The sequence below is a fragment of the Haematobia irritans genome, chromosome 4 (assembly GCF_050003625.1).
Source record: "Haematobia irritans isolate KBUSLIRL chromosome 4, ASM5000362v1, whole genome shotgun sequence".
NCBI lineage: Eukaryota > Metazoa > Arthropoda > Insecta > Diptera > Muscidae > Haematobia > Haematobia irritans.
In genome coordinates, this window is record NC_134400.1 from 143,154,194 (window position 1) to 143,176,324 (window position 22,131).

Consider the following 22,131-nt stretch of genomic DNA (forward strand, 5'->3'; position numbering starts at 1 on the left):
ACATGTATATACGTAACCTATAAAAATACTTTTTTCTCTGCAAAAAAGTAAAAAAATTGAATGGTCAGGTACATGATTTTCCCGACCATGTACTGGTCTCAAATTCTATCATTTAAATAATAGAACATGTTTGCGGCATTTGAGAACCATTTAAATGCTTAATGCCAACATATGTTTTTCTCCGCTCGAAAATTATTTTTACAACGTCAAAATATATGGTTTTCGCGACAATTACATGCTCTACATAAGCATTAAATGGACGCGGCAACCATGTCCAAACATGTTTGTTTCTGTGCGTGTATAGTACGTTAAATGGAACATATTGGAACAATTACTCTGAATAAACATAGTTCGCGTTTAGCCCTACAGAAATTTATTATAAATTTTGCATTCTGTACGTTTGTGTTTTATGAGTTTATATGACTTACGTCACTTTTAAAATACACCGTTTAATTGTATCTCACATGAGAGAATCAAGTTATTCATATACAATGGATCGGAATATGTTTACTTATGGGGTACATCGCAATTCTCCCGCTAAATGCGAATCAGTGTGGAATCCAGCTCTTTATCGACAACATTCGAGGCAAAAGACAACGGAAAGTATAAATTAACAAATGAAAGCATAGCACTAATGGGTGTGTGTCCGAGCTGCGAACTAATGTATGAAGTGTAGTAAATAAAGAACACAAAACACAAAAACAACGAATCTTATCAAACCAAAACAACAACATCATAATAATTTCGGCATGTACTGTGATTATTATTCAAAATCAATCAAATTTTGTTGTTATAAATGAGGTGGTCTCGGTTCAAGAAATTCCAGATAATTGCTTCTAAATTTCGATATATGTATATGACATTCAATATTCTTATAACATTTAATTAAGTTAATCTATTAAATTATTTGTTTCACTCATCGCGATCACTAAGGACCGGGTGTTTATATTTCGAAATATGTCATCATTATTACAACGTGCAAGTTGTAGAATCCCAGCTACATGCGGTGGGAAAAGTAACTTGTTTTCATTATTTTCTATAACAAAATCGAAATCTACAAGTGCTCACCCAGCTGTTAACTTGGAAACTGCGCAGTCAGTACCAAATGCATATAACCATCAACACGCAAAGGTAATTTATTTTGTTATTATTAGCTCTGTTCCCGGCCCGCATAATTATGAAAGTTGTCTCAACAGTAGTTTGTTCACCCTCAAGAGCCAGCAACAAGAATACAGCGTTCACATTAAGCATTGTGTTGAATTGTTTTCCATTTGTACGCGTTCCAGATGAGTGAGGTACACGTTTGCCACAGTTGGTAGAATTCTACCAAAAATGTATTTTTTACTGTTTGGTAGATTGGTAGAATTCTTGATGTTTTGGTAGATTTTACAAATTATTATTCTCCAACTATGAGATACTTCACTAATTTGTTATAGAAATAAAATTTTGCCAACATTGTTTATAGAAGTAAAATTGTGACAAAATTTTCTATAGAAATAAAATGTTGACAAGACTTTCTATAGAAATCAAATGTTGACAAAATGTTCTATAGAAATAAATTTTTGACAAAATTTTCTATAGAAATAAAATGTTGACAAAATTTGCTATAGAAATAAAATTTTGACAAAATTTTCTATAGAAATAAAATTTTGAAAAAATTTTCTATACAAATAAAATTTTGACAAAATTTTCTATAAAAAAAAAATGACAAAATTTTCTATAAAAAAAATTTAAAAATTTTCTAAAGAACTATAATTTTGACAAAATTTTCGATAGAAATAAATTTTGGACAAAATCTCCTATAGGAGTAAAATTTCGGCTATATTTTCTATGTAAGTAAAATTTTGACAAAATTTTCTATAGACATAAAATGTTGACAACATATTCTATAGAAATAAAATGTTGACAAAATTTTCTATAGAAATAAAATGTTGACAAAATTTTCTATAGAACTAAAATTTTGACAAAATTATAGAAAATTTTTTTTTTGACAAAATGTTCTATAGAACTAAAATTTTGACAAAATTTTCTATAGAAATAAAATTTTGACAAAGTTTTCTATAGAAATAAAATTTTGACAAAATTTTCCATAGAAATGAAATTTTGACAAAATTTTCTATGGAAAAAAAATTGACAAAATTTTCTATAAAAAAATTTAAAAAATTTTCTATAGAAATATAATTTTGACAAAATTTTTTATAGAAATAAAATATTGACAAAATTTTCTATAGAAATAAAATTTTGACAAAATTCTCTATAGAAATAAAATTTTGACAAAATTTTCTATAGAAATAAAATTTTGACAAAATTTTCTATAGAAAAAAAAAATTGACAAAATTTTCTATAAAAAAAACTTTAAAAATTTTCTATAAAAAAAATTTAAAAATTTTCTATAAAAAAAATTTTAAAAATTTTCTAAAGAACTATAATTTTGACAAAATTTTCGATAGAAATAAATTTTGGACAAAATCTCCTATATGAGTAAAATTTCGGCTATATTTTCTATATAAGTAAAATGTTGACAACATTTTCTATAGAAATAAAATGTTGACAAAATTTTCCATAGAACTAAAATTTTGGCAAAATTATAGAAAAAAAAAATTGACAAAATGTTCTATAGAAATAAAAAGTTGACAAAATTTTCTATAGAAATAAAATGTTGACAAAATTTGCTATAGAAATAAAATATTGACAAAATGTTCTATAGAACTAAAATTTTGACAAAATTTTCTATAGAAATAAAATTTTGACAAAATTTTCCATAGAAATGAAATTTTGACAAAATTTTCTATGGAAAAAAATTTTACAAAATTTTCAATGGAAAAAAAATTGACAAAATTTTCAATAAAACAAATTTAAAAAATTTTCTATAGAAATATAATTTTGACAAAATTTTTTATAGAAATAAAATATTGACAACATTTTCTATAGAAATAAAATTTTGACAAAATTTTCTATAGAAATAAAATTTTGACAAAATTTTCTATAGGAATAAAATTTTGACAAAATTTTCTATAAAAAAATTTCTATAGAAATATAATTTTGACAAAATTTTCTATAGAAATAAAATTTTTACAAAATTTTCTATAGAAAAAAATTTGGACAAAATTTTCTATAGAAATAAAATTTGGACAAAATTTTCTATAGAAATAAAATTTGAACAAAATCTCCTATAGGAGTAAAATTTCGGCTATATTTTCTATATAAGTAAAATTTTGACAAAATTTTCTATAGAAATAAAATGTTGACAAAATATTCTATAGAAATAAAATGTTGACAAAATTTTCTATAGAAATGAAATTTTGACAAAATTATAGAAAAAAATTTTGACAAAATGTTGTATAGAAATAAAAAGTTGACAAAATTTTCTATAGAAATAAAATGTTGACAAAATTTGCTATAGAAATAATATGTTGACAAAATTTTCTACAAAACTAAAATTTTGACAAAATTTTCTATCGAAATGAAATTTTGACAAAATTTTTTATAGAAATAAAATATTGACAAAATTTTCTATAGAAATGAAATTTTGACAACATTTTTTATAGAAATAAAATATTGACAAAATTTTCTATAGAAATGAAATTTTGACAAAATTTTTTATAGGAATAAAATATTGACAACATTTTCTATAGAAATAAAATTTTGACAAAATTTTCTATAGAAATAAAATTTTGACAAAATTTTCTATAGAAATAAAATTTTGACAAAATTTTCTATAGAAAAAAAATTTGACAAAATTTTCCATTAAAAAATTTTAAAAATTTTCTATAGAAATATAATTTTGACAAAATTTTCTATAGAAATAAAATTTTGACAAAATTTTCTATAGAAAAAAATTTGGACAAAATTTTCTATAGAAATAAAATTTGCACAAAATTTTCTATAGAAATAAAATTTGGACAAAATCTCCTATAGGAGTAAAATTTCGGCTATATTTTCTATATAAGGAAAATTTTGACAAAATTTTCTATAGAAATAAAATGTTGACAAAATTTTCTATAGAACTAAAATTTTGACAAAATTATAGAAAAAAATTTTGACAAAATGTTCTATAGAAATAAAAAGTTGACAAAATTTTCTATAGAAATAAAATGTTGCCAAAATTTGCTATAGAAATAAAATGTTGACAAAATTTTCTATAGAACTAAAATTTTGACAAAATTTTCTATAGAAATAAAATTTGGACAAAATTTTCCATAGAAATGAAATTTTGACAAATTTTTTTATAGAAATAAAATATTGACAAAATTTTCTATGGAAATGAAATTTTGACAACATTTTCTATAGAAATAAAATTTTTATTTAGTTGGTATTTGGCCTTGTAATTAGCATGCGAAAATTGGTACATATTGGTTCATAATTTTGTAGCTCTATACAAACCGCTCAAGACCTAAGTGGCTCCTATAGGTATTTTCACAAATTAATTATTTTTCACATATTAAATCACAACGACATGTTTGCTGACCATTAAGATAGCTTATTTTAAATATTTTAGCATGAGCTAAAATTTCAATTCAATGTTAAATTTTGTAAACAAAATATCACTTAAAAAATAGCACATACATTTTTAAATAGCATGTCAAAAATTTCAACAAGCAGTGACTGCTTTCGTTTTTTAGCAGAGTTTTTTTTGCTGGTTTTGCAGATTTTTCTGCTGTGCTTACTTTCTTTGGATTTTTTGTTTTGAGTAAAAATGGGACAAAATTTCAAAATACAAAACATGTTTGGAATGAACACTGTATACGACTTTTGCTATTGCTAATAATATTATTTGATGGCAAATATCTATGCGAGTAGAGCTATTATTGTGATGATTATTTATTTTCTAAAAAATATATTAATTTTTCTATTAGTCAGTTGCAACTACACAGCAACCATCTTATGCCTCACTCACCGATACATTTGGACGTCATCACACATATCTAAGGATTTCGCTGTCGGAACGCTGTAATTTACGATGTAAGTATTCTGATAGGATTCTAAAAATTTGAACAAAAATCTTGGATTTAGTCTATATTAAAGTGAAAACACCGTGAAAAAATTTACACTCAAAAAATATTAAACCCATCAGGAAGGAAAATTTTGGTTTATTTTTGGAAAAATTAGGTTAATTTTAGAAAATTTTACTTAAGTGGATTAGAAGCGCAGATGTCACGTCCATTTCATAAAAATTAGTAAATATTTTTCGACATATTAAAACAAAAAAAAAAATCTTTAAAATTATTTTTTTTTACGAGTTAAGGTGTGTACTATGTTCGGTTTTCGAGTTGAAAATCACTTTATTTTCGCGATTACTTTTCCTGAAATAATCAAAATTATAAATGAAAACAGACATATTCCTGTAAAGTCTTGCCGAAATCTAGAGGAACAAGAAATTGCACATCAATTGAGTTAATTTATCTGCTTTATATTGAACTGTTTTAATAAAGTAACCGCGAAAATTTCAACGCGAAAAGCGAACATAGTACTTACCTTTAAAAAAAATTTCGTAGTTTGAAAAAAAAAAATATTTGGGTTCAAAATAACAAAAGCGTATTATTGGTAAAATTTACAAATTTTAAGAAATACTGAACTAGCATATGTGTCAGACCGGGGCTTATCAGCCAACCTGTTATTTTGGGAGACACGAATTTAGTTAATCTATATGCTTCATTTGTGTATAATTGTTTTCTCCTTTTTAGTTCATTTAACGTAAGCAAAAAATTATTAAATTCAAGGAAATTTTCTCAAAACATAATAATTCCATGAACTATAGAATTAATCCTATGTAGCTTTAGTGCTACATAGGGCTCAATGAGTGTAAAATTATTTTACAAGTATTTAACTAAAATATATTACAAGTACAGACGTAATATAAACAATTTAAATATGAATTACATTTACACACAGAGAAGAAACATAATTGTCATGATCATGTTAGGTTAGGTTAGGTGGCAGCCCGATGTATCAGGCTCACTTAGACTATTCAGTCCATTGTGATACCACATTGGTAAACTTCTATCTTATCACTGAGTGCTGCCCGATTCCACGTTAAGCTCAATGACAAGGGACCTCCTATTTATAGCCGAGTCCGAACGGCGTTGCACATTGCAGTGAAACTACTTAGAGAAGTTTTGAAACCCACAGCATTGCTGAGGTGGGATAATCCACCGCTAAAAAACTTTTTGGTGTTCGGTCGAAGCAGGAATCGAACCCACGACCTTGTGTATGCAAGGCGGGCATCCTAACCATTGCACCACGGTGGCTCCCCCATATAAATCGATCTCCCGATTTAAGATCGGTTTATATGACATCGCAATTTTTATCCGATTTGCCAAAAATAGGTGTGCTAATATCGTTTATTTCCTATCTCTTATGAAGCAGTCATTTTTATCCGATTTGACTAAAATTCTAAATCTAGAGTTTATTTGGGTCCTCGAACAGGTTTGCCCCATATGGTGTGTATCGGTATAGCCCCTATCCCCCGATTTGACTTTAACCCTTTCACAACCGAAATAAACCTAATGTTAAAAACTTTAGGTTTTCTTCTGGATTAACCTGTAATTTGAGGTAGGTCCTCAAATTACAAAAATTGTAATTTTAAGGACCTATATAAATTACTTCAAGAGCTATATGAGTTTGTTCTGAAAACTCGATTATTGAATTGTGATCAAATGGCCTATAATATCTTTCGAATTGCGACCAAAAATACAAAAAAGGATCCGAAAAATTTCAGCTATTGTTTTAGTATGAATGTCCATTTACGAGTACTAGAGTATTCTTCGTTTATTGTTAAAGAAAATTATAAAAATGTAATTTAGTCCTCACCAATATGGAAAATATTTATAGTTTATTTTGATTAAAGCCTCTACTTTAATCATAATCAGAAATAAAGAGAAACAAAGTGGGGAAATTGAGTTTGGTGTCGTTATTAAATGTCCTCCTAAGTGGACATCAAAGGGTTAAGCTTTTACACGGACGAAAAAGACTATTTTTCATATGTTTCAGTGTAAAAATTATATATTTGGCACTCAAATTTTTAAGTACAAGCATATAATGTTCATAAACTAGTATAACATGTTTGGGACATATATGTTAATATGTTAGAACATATTATGTTTGAGACATCACATTAATTTTGGAATTTTCGTATAAATATGGATATGTTTAGAAACATCAGATATTGCAAGAGAGAATAGAGAAAAAATATAAATATGGCGATGGAGATAGATAACGAGAGACATCAACGTAATATAGTGAGAAAATTAAATGAGAATGATGCTCTGCTTGAGAGACAAATTTTTTATGTTGATAAATGAGCTTGCGTTCATCAATAACAAAACTTTTAATTGCTTAAATCTAAACATTATTGAAACTACACATTAAATTGTGTATACGGAGCCTTAAAAAAATATGCTTAGGGTGAAACATAAAATATGTTTACAGTAAATTTTTTTGTATGCACAAATTCTGAAAATATATGTGCTTAAATGTTGGGGAGTATATGTTACAGAGCCAGTTTTTTAGAGTGTAGATACCGCAATGTTTATTCGATTTTTCGGAAAGAAAAGAAAATTAATGTTATACAAAAAGAAAACAATAAACTAAAATCTGAAGTTCAATATCTAAAAACATCAGTTAAAAATCTGAATGACCGAATGGTTAAAAATGATTGCATTGTTAGTGGTCTAAAAGTAAAAATAAATGAAAGTGCTAAAGATGCAATTGTTAGACTGTCAACAGATATTGGTGTTAAATATACAGAGAGTGATGTTGAGGAAGCGTATTTTGTGCAGAACAGAAGGAATCAAACAAAAGATGAAAAAACTGTTGTAGTAAAGTTTTCATCGAAAAATAAAAAGGAACTATTAATGAAAACAAAATCAAAACTTAAGGAAAATGAAACCACTAAGAATGTATTTGTGAATGACTACTTAAGTAGAGAAACTTTGAGTCTGTTGAACTACGCAAAATCATTGAAAACTATTGGCTATTGCTTTGTGTATGCTAGAGATGGGAAAGTTTTCTGTAGAAAAAGTGAAATTTCAAGAGCTCAGATTGTGAGAAATGAAGAAGACGTTGATAAGATACTTGAAGAAGCAACTACTAGCAAACACTGGAACAGAAGATCTATGGTACAGAACAGGAAAACGATTATTCCAAGTGAAGAAGAGGATGATGAAGAAGAAGAAGATGGTACAACATATGAGTCTCCAAATTGATTTTCTTTTAAAGCAATGTATTTAAATAACTTTGCAAAATTGCATATCTATAAATTTTATGAATAGAAATAAATATTTTAAACAATTTAAAGATTATACAGAATCCAATCTTGAATATGATTGTAATTTTGTTAAAATTTTAAGTATCAATGCAAGAAGTATTGCATCAATTGAAAAATTTAATAGATTCAAAAATTTATTGCAAAAAATTCCAATACTACCTGATATAATATCTGTACAAGAAACTTGGTTTAAAAAAGAACTAACTCAGTTGTATTCAATTAAAGGATTTGATAGCATTCATTGTTGTAGAGATGATGGTTATGGTGGTACTTCATTGTACATTAAATCAAACATTCAATATATTGTTAAAATATGCAAAAGTGAAAATTTTGTAGAAATTATAAGTGTGAAGTTACTTAGTTTAAAAATTGAAAACAAGCCAATAACTCTGACAAGCTTTTATAGATCGCAGAAATGTGTTGTGGCAGATTTCATTAATATGTTTGATGATGTTTTACGTTTGCAAACTATGAGTCCTCTTATAGTGATTGGTGATTCGAACATCGACCTAAATCGTGGCTTGCACAGAATGGATTATTGTTCCATGTTTCAGACTTATGATTGCGAAAATTTACACAATATGATAACAAGGCCTGATTCAGGGACATGTATTGACCACATATTTTCGAATATATCGAACAATATGTTTTTTATTGATTGCGTTGAAAATAATATATCAGATCATAATTTCCTTTACTGCAAGATTAAAATTGAAACTAGAAATGTCAAATATATAGAGACATCAAAAGTTTATTGTGATTTTGTCAAGGCTAAAGATATTTTGATGCAAGTAATGCCCACTAATGTAATGCCATATACGGCGTCAGGTCTTGCATGTGAGATTATAGCTGGAATTGATATAGCTACTGAAAAATCGACTACACATTCTAAATGTAGGAAAGAGATACGTTTTGAACTTACTCCTTGGATAAACAAGGATCTGAGGGAGTTAATATTATTCAAGGAAAAACTATTGAAGCGTAGACGCAAGTCTAAGGGAAAAGACAATTTGAACAGGCAACTCAGACGGATAAGCAAAATCATAAATTTTGCAATGAGATATTGCAGAAGTAATTATTATGCCAATTGTTTACAAAAAATTGGCCAGGATCCAAAAAAAACTTGGAATTTCATTAATGAAACTTTAGGGAGGAAAAAAAAGAATGAAGTTAGGTTGCGTAATTCTGTTGGGGAAATTTTAGAGGATGATTTGGAGAAGGCAAACTGCTTAAACAGATATTTTATCACTTCGATAAATGAACTAAAGGCCCAGATAGAAATTCGTCCGGGGGATACAATAAATTTTTTCAATACTCTTGAGAGGTCAAGTTGTTGTTTTGAGATGCAGGTTATCAGTTTTCAAGATATAGTGGATGTAGTTACGTCTATGAAAGTTGATAAATGTGCAGGCAATGATAATATTTCCCCTAAGTTTCTAAAAGAGTGCATGAATGAAATTTCACCATCTTTATTAGTACTTTTTAACAAAATGATAACTTCATCTGAATACCCAGATATTTTAAAGGTACACAAAATTGTTCCTATACCGAAGACAATCAATCCACAAGCCGAGGAAAATTATAGACCAATATCGATTCTTTCTACGATAGATAAAGTATTTGAAAGGATTTTATTTGAGAATTTATTAGGCTATTTTGAGGAGAATAAATTTCTTTATGATTTTCAATTTGGGTTCAGGAAAGGATGTGGTACTGAGGACGCAGTTTTAACTGTAGTGCAATATATATGTCAAGGATTAGATAAGGGTTTCAATGGTGTTGCGGGAATATTCTTTGATTTTTCGAAAGCATTTGATATGGTAGACCATCAAATTTTGTTAAGGAAACTGGAGTTTTATGGGATTAAGGGATCTGAACTGAAACTATTTGAAAATTATTTCAAGAATAGAAAACAATTTGTGCAGATCAATCAATCAAAAAGCTCTTTGGAAACAGTTAGGTATGGCGTGCCACAAGGTAGTGGACTTGGTCCTTTACTATTTGCAATTTACTTGAATGATATTAAGAATCTTTCATTTTCTGGTAAGCTCTTTATGTTTGCCGATGATGTTTGTTTATTTTATCCCTATAGGTTTGATGCAACATTGAGAAATAATGTAGAGAGAGATTCTGCTTTGTTGTTTGAGTTTGCTAGATTAAATCAATTAGTTTTGAATCCTGGAAAAACCAAAATGGTCAGATTTCGTCCGAATTCTACTTCTATTACCCAGGATTTCCAAGTTTTTGTCAATGGAAGCCTGATTCAGGAGGTAAGATCTGTAAAATATCTTGGTGTTTTACTTCAGAGTAACATGTCATGGAATTTACATATTGAAGAGGTGAGGAAGAAAGTTGCTCCCGCAGTAGGTATTCTGCATAAATTGAAATGGAAACTTGATGAGGGAACGAAACTTATGATTTTTCAGTCATTGATACAATCGCACATAAATTACCTGGCCAGTGTGTATGCGTACAACAAAGATTGCAGTTCCTTAAAATCCCTTCAAAGGATTCAAAATAGAGGTTTGAAACTTGTGTACAATCTTCCATTGCGATTTTCAACACAATCATTGTATCACTCGGTAGCTAAGAATATACTACCAGTGCATAGTGTTCATGAATATCAAGTTCTGCTTTTTATCTACAAATCTATTAATAATATTGGCCATCACACAATTAAATTTGTTCAGAATCAAAACTATTTTAATACAAGAAATCAACAAAATCTGAGAGTACCTCGATGTAGGTTTGAAAAATGCAAACAAAGAATAGATTACTCAGGTTGTTTAAAGTACAATGAGCTACCACAATGTATAAAGTCGATCTGTACTATTTCAAGATTCAAGAAGGCATGTAAAGAGTTTCTAAGTAACAAGCTATAAAAAGAATTATTAGATTAATATAAAATTAATTATATAACACAAAAATTATATTCACTTTGTAAATAGTTTACAGTAAGAAATATTATTTGTTGTCACATGCCTCTACAATGCCCTTATGGCGCTGAGGCCCAAATATGAATGAAGTTTAATTTAAGTAAATAAACGATAAATTAAAAAAAAAAAAAAAAAAAAAAAAAAAATTAAAAATTTGGAGCTATTTTAGGTCCTAATTATACCTATTTGGGGTGTATTGGTCCATATTTTGGTATAGTTTTCATGTAGACCGATCTCCTTCCTAAAATTGAAAATCTAAATTGGGTCTATAATGAAATATGCCAAATGATGTTAGTGCACACGAAGACGTATATAGAAAATCAACATATGGAAAATTAAAATTTTACTTTGGCAACCGTAGCATTTGAATCGATCTTCTCGAGCGATTATGTTTTTAAAGGCAACTATTATATTTGATCCATGGTGGTGGGTATATTTACTTGCTTATTCTTTTATTGCCTGTGAAATGGTTGCATTTCTCATAGATGACGGAGGAAATTCAGCCCATGACGCTTTATTATTATTTTCTTAGGTTAGGCGGGAATCGCAAAACACGAACATTCGTAGGTAGTCTTTCTCAAGTTGAAATATTTGGACTATTTTTTTTTTTTCAGTGTAGTATTAAATCCGAAATGGCCAATGTTTAAGAGCTTTACGTCTAGTACAGAATATGAAATATTCACGAATATTTTTAATGAGTTTTTACTGAAACAATATGTACCAGAGTTTGAAAAGTTAATTAACAATTATTCTCTATGACTTTACACACGTACATACGAAACATGCGCTTGATAGTAATATATTGACATTTTTAAATTTCGAACTAATTCAATATATTATCGTTTTGATGATTACCTCACTCAACATCATTTAGCTAAAGCTGTTATAGCAGTTTCTAAATACCTACCCCACATCGTTTAATCAGAACAATCAGAAAACAAGTATATGCGGATCTTATGTACCCTCCACTATGGATTGCGTAGAACCTTCTAGTAAAGACGGTCATCCACAATTAAATTAGTTGGGTTGCGGCCGATGGCAAGGCATGTTAAAACTTCTTAACATCATCTTCTAAATTGTAAGTTAGTCCATGCGGGATATATAGTAGACAAAAGAAATTTCGATTAAATACGTATAAATTCAGTTCTTGACCGGTGTATATAGGGAAGAAATAATTATGAACCGATATGAACTTTTGTGCGGTAATTATAGAGTCAGAATTGAAATATGGGGGTCGCTTTATATGGGGGCTTTATATAATTATGAACACGAGTCTACCAAAAATGGCTGTTTGGTTGATTGGTAGAATTCTTGATGTTTTGAAAGATTTTGCAAAATATTCCTCTCCAACTATGAAATGCTCCATAAATTTTCTATAGAAATAACATTTTGGTAAAATTTTCTACAGAAATTAAATTCTGATAAAATTTTCTATAGAAATAAAATTTTGACAAAATTTTCTATAGAAATAAATTTTTGACAAAATTTTTTATAGAAATTATATTTTGACAAAATTTCCTAAAGACATAAAATGTTGACAAAATGTCCTAAAGACATAAAATGTTGACAAAATTTTCTATAGAAATATAAAATTTTGACAAAATTTTCTATTGTTACCGGCCATACACTAGCGAAATGTACCAAATTTCAACCGAATCGTATGAATTTTGCTCCTTCAAGAGGCTCCGGAGGTCAAATCTGGGGATCGGTTTATATGGGGGCTATATGTTATATAATTATGAACCGATGTGGACCAATTATTGCATGGTCGTTAGAGACTATATACTAACACCACGTACCAAATTTCAACCGGATCGGATGAAATTTGCTTCTCTTAGAGGCTCGGCAAGACAAATCTGGGGATCGGTTTATAAAGGGTGATACGGTCAAAATTTGGTCAATATAAACTTGACGTATTTCTTTCAATTTTGCATTTAAAAAACCTGAACACCCCTCATTTTGAAGGTGTGTGTGTAGAATGTTGCTCCTATTTTGATTTTGGAATTCACTCTTCAGTTGTCAAAATGCCGTCCAAGCAAGAAGAGCAGCGTATCAAAATTTTGCTCGCGCATCGCGAAAATCCGAGCTACTCGCACGCAAAGCTGGCAAAATCGCTAAATGTTGCCAAATCAACCGTTACAAATGTAATTAAAGTGTTTGAGGAACGTTTGTCGATAGCCAGGAAGTCTGGATCGGGGGGAAATCGAAAACCGGAAGCCGCTGAGGCGACAAAGAGAGTTGCCGGTAGTTTCAAGCGAAACCCTAACCTCTCTCCGAGATGCCGCAAATAAGTTGGGTGTATCGTCTACAACCGTGCATCGAGCCAAAAAACGAGCCGGACTATCGACTTACAAGAAGGTAGTGACTCCAAATCGCGATGATAAACAAAATACGACGGCCAAAGCGCGATCCCGGAGGCTGCACACGACGATGCTGACGAAGTTTGACTGCGTGGTAAGGGAGCTTCCGGGACAGGAGTTTTATACGGCAAAAGGAAGGGGAAAGGTAGCAGATATTTTCAAGCACATAAAACTGTCAAAGTTCGCAAAGAAATATCTGGTTTGGCAAGCCATCTGTACCTGTGGCTTGAAAAGCAGCATTTTCATAGCTTCCGGGACTGTCAACCAAGAAATTTACGTGAAAGAGTGTTTGAATAAACGTCTGCTGCCTTTCCTGAAGAAACACGGTTGTTCCGTACTGTTTTGGCCGGATTTGGCATCTTGTCATTACGGTAAAAAGGCCATGGAGTGGTACGCCGCCAACAACGTGCAGGTGATTCCCAAGGACAAGAACCCTCCCAACACGCCAGAGCTGCGCCCAATTGAGAAATAATGCTAAGGACGAGCAGCAGTTCAAGGCAAAGTGGCTTTCTGCGGCGAAGAAGGTGGACAAGGTGGCTGTACAAAATCTGATGGCAGGTGTCAAGCGTGAGGCCCGGCAATTCGGATTTGGAAAAGCGAAAGCCTAACTGAATATTTTTCCTGAATTTTATACTAATTGAACTTGAAAAAGAAATTTAATTAGATTTTTTAAATAAACGATTTCACCGATTTACACGCGTTTTCCCTTCACCAAAATTTGACCGTATCACCCTTTATGGGGTCTATATATAATTATGGACCGATGTGGACCAATTTTTGCATGGTTGTTAGAGACCATATACCAACACCATGCTTCTCCTTGAGGCTCCCCAAGCCAAATCTGGGGATCGGTTTATATGGGGGCTATATACATATACCCAGCAAAAAAAAGCGTCGCGAAAAAAGTAGTGAAAATGTTCTTTTTGGATCCGAAAGTAGTGCAAAATTGGCGCAGAAACGATGAATTTAACATGGGCTTGTCATAGGACGGTTGTCCACCATTCCAACAGCCGATGCACTGAATTTGCATCAGTTCTTAGGCTGTGATTCGAATTTAGTGTTTTGGATGTGAATTAAAAAATGTTATATTTTGCCAAATAAAAAATTGTGCCATACCCCAGCAAAAAAAGTCGTCGCCAAAATTATTTCTAACTGCATTGACTGACATTCTATTTTTCAGCAGACAACAACTGCTGTTTTAGCAAACATTTTTGCTGTTGTGTATTATACAATGTTTTTGGGGGTACTGATCTACTCGGATAAATAGGGTCATATTACCGTGATGTCTGTCCTTCCGTCTGTCTGTTGAAATCACGCTAGATTCCGAACGAAACCAGATTTGATTTTCGGAGTTTCCTGGAGGTGTAACTTTCATCTAATCCGGTTAAAATTTACTACACCCAAAGACATTTTTTAGTAGAAACAGCAGAAAAGTCTGCTGAAAAAGGGAAAGCAGTCACTGTCTGCTGAAATAACACTAAAACATGTTTTTGTTTGGCTGAAACACATAAAAATGTCAACTTAGGGGCTATGGTAACACACCCTGAAGTATAAATATATAATAGCAGACATCTTACAATGACTGCTGTTTTAGCAGACTTTTTCTATGAGTGTATGTTACGTGATATGACGTGTACCATAACCATCATGCGAAAATTGTTTCATATCGGTCTATAATTATATATAGTACCCATATAAACTGATCCCAAATTTCATTTCCGGAGCATCCTGGAGGTAGATTAAGTTAGGTTAGGTGGCAGCCCGATGTATCAGGCTCACTTAGACTATTCAATCCATTGTGATACCACATTGGTGAACTTCTCTCTTATCACTGAGTGCTGTCCGTTTCCACGTTAAGCTCAATGACAAGGGACCTCCTTTTTATAGCCGAGTCTGAGAGGCGTTCCACATTGCAGTGAAACCACTTAGAGAAGCTTTGAAACCCTCAGAAATGTCAGCAGCATTACTGAGGTGGGATAATCCACAGCTGAAAAACTTTTTGGTGTTCGGTCGAAGCAGGAATCGAACCCATGACCTTGTGTATGCAAGCCGGGCATGCTAACCATTGCACCACGGTGGCTCTCTGGAGGTATGTAATGTGCATTGCAGACTATAAGTTTATCCGGACGACAGTGGTCGTGTCGAACATATCCCATATATTGGCCACATTATAAGTTAAGTCCGAAGGCATAATCGATACTGCTGCATGTTTATGGGATCGATAACACATTTACCGATTATTTAGTTATCAACGAATTGACGTATCGATTGGACACACTGTAAGATTCTTTACAAACACAGGCATTTTGTCCGGAAAAACTTAGTCTGTAAGACACATAAGGGAAAAATAAATCCGTATATGAAAATTCGTTTCATCGCCACCTATATGTGAAAAAATGAGTTATATACGAATACAAATTTTTTTGCGATATAATCCCCCATAGAAATTGGCATAAATTGGCCAAACGTGAAGAGATAGAAAAACCAAATTTTAACCAAAGATACACTTTTTCCAAAAGGAAAAATATGGGTTGAGAGTCCCAATATAAATATAAGGTATGTAAAATAAAAACCGTAAAAGCATAAACAACTTGCAGTGTTTATACTTGTAACTTTAGGTAAATCCGCCTTTAGAATTGCCAATCGCAAGATCTTACAACGACAAAATCGATATATTTTAGCTTCTATATCTTAGGGTTAAGAAAATAAAGTGCACTCGCGGTAACGTGAACTAATTAAAAACAAAAGAGAGTTCACGTTAGCGAACTTTGAATTTCAGAATAAAAAATAGTCATATTCAGGAATTTTACACGTTTAATATTAAAAACTTAAGTTTTAAATTTAATTCCATGAAAAATCTAAAAAAAAAACAAGTGAGTAAAGTAGAAAGACGGGTGGGACCGACTATATTATACCCTAAACCACCCCTACTGAATTAGTAAACATTGTTTGTGGGGTATGAATGGTATAGGATTGGGAGATAAACCGTATTTACATATTTAAGAACATTAAGAGCTACATGGTTATGGGAGTTTTATCACAATCTGAACAGAAATGTCTGATATTAGGAGCTATAGTTGACTCTGAACCTACAGAGTTTGTATGCCACTAATATTGCTTCCATTATTAAAAATGAGAAAATCGCTCAATTAGTTTGGGTAATAAATCCAAATTTGTGCATATCGGCCAATATATTTATGTATGGCTAAATACGATCATCTAATACATCAAAATTTGAAATTTGAGCAACGTTGGTTAATAAAGAAGAGTATTATGGCCAACTTTGGGAAAATTGGGCGACGCATATATATGGCAGCTATATCGAAATCTGAACCAATTTGGATAATATTTGGCAAGTTTGATTGATACCACAGAAGGTAGCCTTGTGCTAAATTAGAGTAAGATCTGACAATAAAAGAGGCCTCTATGGTCAAAAATATGGTTATTGGGAGTAAATTTTTCAAATTCGTGTAATACATATGTGTGGAAGCTATATCTAAATCTGAACCGATTTTGATATTTGGCAGGTTTGTTTGATGCAATAGAAGATTATCTTGTGCTAAATTTAAGTAAGATCGGATAATAAATAAGGCTATTTTGGTCAAAAAATAGGGTTATTTGGGCAAATTTTTGAAAATCGGGCGATACATATTTTAGTTATACTTAATTCTGAACCGATTTAGATGATATTTGGCAGGTTTGGTTGATACTACGGAAGGTTACCTATTGCTAAATTTGAGTGAAATCGGGTAATAAATAATGGTTTTATGACCAGATCCTCATCATTGCAGCCAAATTTTTTCCCTGCGAGCACCCTTTTGAGGTCTGAGAACAAGAAAAAGTCGCTGGGGCCAGATCTGGAGAATACGGTGGGTGGGGAAGCAATTCGAAGCCCAATTCATGAATTTTTGCCATCGTTCTCAATGACTTGTGGCACGGTGCGTTGTCTTGGTGGAACAACACTTTTTTCTTCTTCATATGGAGCCGTTTTGCTGCGATTTCGACCTTCAAACGCTCCAATAACGCCATATAATAGTCACTGTTGATGGTTTTTCCCTTCTCAAGATAATCGATAAAAATTATTCCATGCGCATCCCAAAAAACAGAGGCCATTACTTTGCCAGCGGACTTTTGAGTCTTTCCACTCTTCGGAGACGGTTCACAGGTCGCTGTCCACTCAGGCGACTGTCGATTGGACTCAGTCGTGTAGTGATAGAGCCATGTTTCATCCATTGTCACATATCGACGGAAAAATTAGGGTGTATTACGAGTTAACAGCTGCAAACACCGCTCATAATCATCAACACGTTGTTGTTTTTGGTCAAATGTGAGCTCGCGCGTCACCCATTTTGCACAGAGCTTCCGCATATCCAAATATTGATGAATGATATGACCAACACGTTCCTTTGATATCTTTAAGGCCTCTGCTATCTCGATCCACTTCAATTTACGGTCATTCAAAATCATTTTGTGGAATTTTTTGTTTTCGTCGGTAACCACCTCTTTCGGGCGTCCACTGCGTTCACCGTCCTCTGTGATCTTTTCACCACGCTTGAATTTTGCATACCAATCAATTATTGTTGATTTCCCTGGGCCAGAGTCCGGAAACTCATTATCAAGCCAAGTTTTTGCTTCCACCGTATTTTTTCCCTTCAGAAAACAGTATTTTATCAAATCACGAAATTCATTTTTTCCATTTTTTTCACAATAACAAAAGTTGCTTCACAAAAGACGCTCTATCTCACAAACTAATTGACTTACAGACGTCAAATTTTGACACGAATCATTTGAAGGTTGGTACTATATAAAAATTGCATTTAATACTAGCGACGCCATCTATGTGTCAGACCGGAGACTTATCAGCCAACCTGTTATGGGAGCTCTATCTAAATCTGATCCGATTTCGATGAAATTTTGGACACATGAAGGGTGATGAAAAAGATTACTTTGTGCCAAATTTGACTATAATCGGTTAGTAAAAAAAATGGGCGATACATATATATATATAGGAACTATATATAAATTTGATCCGATTTCTTCCAAATTCAATAGCGTTCGTCCTTGTACCCAAAAAACACCATGTACCAAATTTCAGCAAAATCGGTTAATAGATGCGACCGGAATCTTGTGAACAACAAATACATGGACAGACGGACGGACACCAAGCGCTAGATCAACTCAGGAGGTGATTGTGATATCGATCGGTATATATTTTATGGGTTCTAAAATCAATATTTCTGGTAGTCACATTTTTTGGCAGATCAATGTTATTATACCCTGACCTCTATGTGATTTAGGGTATAAATACGATTTAGGGTATAGATACGATTTAGGGTATAGATACGATAAAAACCTAAATCAATTTCTTGCAACACGATTTCTACGATTTTTATAGTAGCATCCACTTTTTTCCAAGCCATATATTGAGACTCCCAACACAAATTTAGCTGTATCCGTTTTTACCATCGGATAGAGCACTAAAAGATCTATCTTTCACATTTAAATCTGGAACCCCATCTTTCTCCATTTGGCTACAATGGTCACTTTTTTCTCGATGAGCAGTGCCTCCACTTTTTTCCAAGCCATATATTGAGACTCCCAACACATTTTTAGCTGTATCCGTTATTACCATCGGATAGAGCAAAAAAAAATAATTAGTTTATAAATAATATTTTCACATATATTTAGGTGGCGCTGGAACAAATTTTCATACACGGATTTATTTTTCCTTACATCCTTGAGGTTCTTCAAACGAAACCACTTTCGATATTTCCGCGTATAAAACAGCCTAATATTTTGTTGTTATTACTGACATGTGTTTTAAACCAATATGTCTGATCTTTGACCAATATTAATATTATGTAGTATTAAATGAATACAAACAATTTCAGGTAAATATTGTATGCCTGCAGAGGGTGTTACTCTTCAACCTAAATCTAATCTTCTGACAGTTGATGAAATATATTATCTGGCACAAATTTTCGTTGATCAAGGCGTGCGAAAAATTCGTTTAACTGGAGGCGAACCCACAGTACGTCGAGATATTGTGGATATAATAGGTGAGATAACACAGTTTCCAATGAATAGCCATAACCATAGTTTCTTTCACTTTCTGCCAGCTAAACTTAAAGGAATACCAAAGCTAGAAAATGTTGGAATTACTACAAATGCCTTAGTATTGACACGTCTTTTAGTACCCATGCAGAGGGCAGGATTGGATGCAATCAATATCAGTTTGGATACTTTGAAGCCAAAACGTTTCGAAGAAATTACTCGACGCAAAGGTTGGGAACGTGTAATAGCTGGTATTGATTTGGCCATACAGTTGGGCTATAAACCAAAAATAAACTGTGTACTTATGAAGAATTTCAATGCGGACGAAATTTGTGATTTTGTTGAATTTACTCGTAATCGTAATGTGGATGTACGATTCATTGAATACATGCCATTTATGGGTAACAAATGGCAAACTGACAAATTGTTATCGTTTAACGAAACATTGACTATAATACGCCAGAAATGGCCGGATTTCGAAGCGTTGCCAAATGGCCCCAATGACACATCAAAGGCATACCAAGTTCCCGGCTATGAAGGACAAGTTGGCTTCATTACCTCCATGACAGAACATTTTTGTGGAACCTGTAATCGTCTACGCTTAACGGCCGATGGCAATTTGAAAGTCTGTTTATTTGGCAACAAAGAAATTTCACTTCGAGATGCAATCAGAAGCAAATGTTCGGAAGATGATTTGGTGGCGCTGATATCGGCAGCAGTAAAAAGGAAAAAGAAGCAACATGCAGGTAAATTTAATGCTATAGTAACTTTCGAAGAATAGCATACAAAATGGAAAATATACTTTTGCAGAAAATAATGAATTTTTGACATGTTTTGAAAGAATATTCGTTATCAGCAAATTAAGTTAAAAATAAAATACTTGAATTATCTTGATTTAATGTTGCCAAGTTATCAACTGCATTCAATGTTTAATGATCCATTCCAGTTTATGCTATATATACATCCCAGCAAAAACAAAATTGGAAGTTGTTCTAAAGACACAACTTAAAAAGCACTACCAAACATGTCCTCCCAAAGATGTTCTTTGTTTTAAAGATACAGGAAGTTCTTCTAATCAAGTTTTTTATAACTCGCTTTTTCGTACTTTTAATGTGTAATTTTTTTTGTGAGAAGAATTAATAAAATGGTAGAAATTATTTAAATTTTGTCGAAAACATTTCCAAATTCCACTTAAAAAATTGCAAATTTTTGGAAATATTTGGGGTCAAATGTTTCAGACCTAAAGGTTGAGTTACATATCATGCGTTAATAGTTTCTAACAAAACTATTGCTTCCAAAGAGAAAATTCAACTCTTCAATCAACGGACGCATTAACGCATGGTATGTAACGCTTCTATGAATTAAAAATGATGAATGCATAATAAATTATAAAAATTAATTATTTGGCAAAAAATCACAAAATTTTTCAATTCAAATCCAAAAAACACTGAATTCGGATGACACCTTAAGAAGTGATGCAAATTCAGTGTAATGGCTGTTGCAATAGACGACTTCCGTCCCATGACAAGCTCATGTTGAAATCATCGCTTCTGCGCCAATTTTGCACCACTTCCGGATCCAAAACGAACATTTTCATTAAATTTTTGGCGACGCTTTTTTGCTGGGATATATTATCTCCATCATCATCATTGGAAGACTTTGTGTTTGTAATGTATAAAATTTGTTATTGTTGTTGTAGGCATGTTGAATCTATCACAAATGGAAAATCGTCCAATGATATTGATTGGAGGATAACCTTCCCCCAAAAGGTCTGTACGTTTTTGTATTAATAATAACGCCACATTGTCTTTATATATCTTTTCTTTATAATAGGTCAACAATCTTCTATATTCTATGTAAAGCGTCATCATTTGTATCGAAAAAATTCCAACTCTTCCAACTCATCATCAAAAAGCACAAAGTTTATATATTCACCTCACATTCTGAGCACAAATCTAAAGCAATCGTTCATTACTCCAATAGTTCGTCAATTCAGTTCCGATAACAACAATTTAACTCATGTAGATGCAACGGGTAAAGCATCCATGGTAGATGTTTCTCAAAAATCCATTTCAACAAGAACTGCTGAAGCCAGAGCCAGTATATATGTTGGAGCTGAAGTATCCCGCCTCATACATTCGAACAATCTAAAGAAAGGAGATGTCCTGAGTGTCGCCCAATTGGCCGGAATATTAGGAGCGAAAAAGACATCGGAATTAATACCTTTATGTCACAACATCACGATATCATCGGTAAAAGTTAATGCTATTCTGGATATGGACAATCAAATGGTTAAGCTGGAAGCTAAAGTAACGTGTTCTGGTCAAACAGGTGTTGAAATGGAGGCTTTAACTGCTGTGTCTATAGCAGCTCTTACAGTTTATGATATGTGCAAGGCAGTTACCCATGACATGGTTATAAAGGACATATACCTTGTTTCAAAATCGGGTGGTCAAAGAGGAGACTTCCGTAGACAATAATTTGACATTTTGTGAATAAAGCATTATACAATTGA

General features: G+C 31.9%; 1 protein-coding gene across 3 annotated transcripts; it reads left to right on the top strand.

Annotated features, from left to right (window-relative positions):
* The first annotated feature begins 537 nt into the window (after positions 1-537).
* On the top strand, positions 538-22,131 carry Mocs1 (Molybdenum cofactor synthesis 1). 3 transcript variants are annotated; one of them, XM_075304330.1, is made up of 6 exons: positions 538-638; positions 934-1,131; positions 4,857-4,962; positions 19,454-19,621; positions 19,682-20,362; positions 21,450-22,131. In XM_075304330.1, the coding sequence occupies exons 2-6, from the start codon at positions 958-960 to the stop codon at positions 22,094-22,096; spliced, it is 1,776 nt and encodes a 591-aa protein (XP_075160445.1). In that variant the 5' UTR covers positions 538-638; positions 934-957; the 3' UTR covers positions 22,097-22,131. The 3 variants fall into 3 exon arrangements, with proteins under 3 accessions (XP_075160445.1, XP_075160447.1, XP_075160446.1); XM_075304332.1 differs by adding an exon at positions 21,316-21,385 and having other exon boundaries at positions 545-1,131; XM_075304331.1 differs by having other exon boundaries at positions 552-663.

What these genes read in the sequence shown, in the direction of transcription:
- Mocs1 (XM_075304330.1), top strand. Translation starts at nt 958, where the DNA reads ATGTCATCATTATTACAACGTGCAAGTTGTAGAATCCCAGCTACATGC. An exon ending in ATAACCATCAACACGCAAAG is followed by an intron (nt 1,132 to 4,856) that starts GTAATTTATTTT and finishes TTTTTCTATTAG; the next exon opens with TCAGTTGCAACTACACAGCA. An exon ending in GGAACGCTGTAATTTACGAT is followed by an intron (nt 4,963 to 19,453) that starts GTAAGTATTCTG and finishes AAACAATTTCAG; the next exon opens with GTAAATATTGTATGCCTGCA.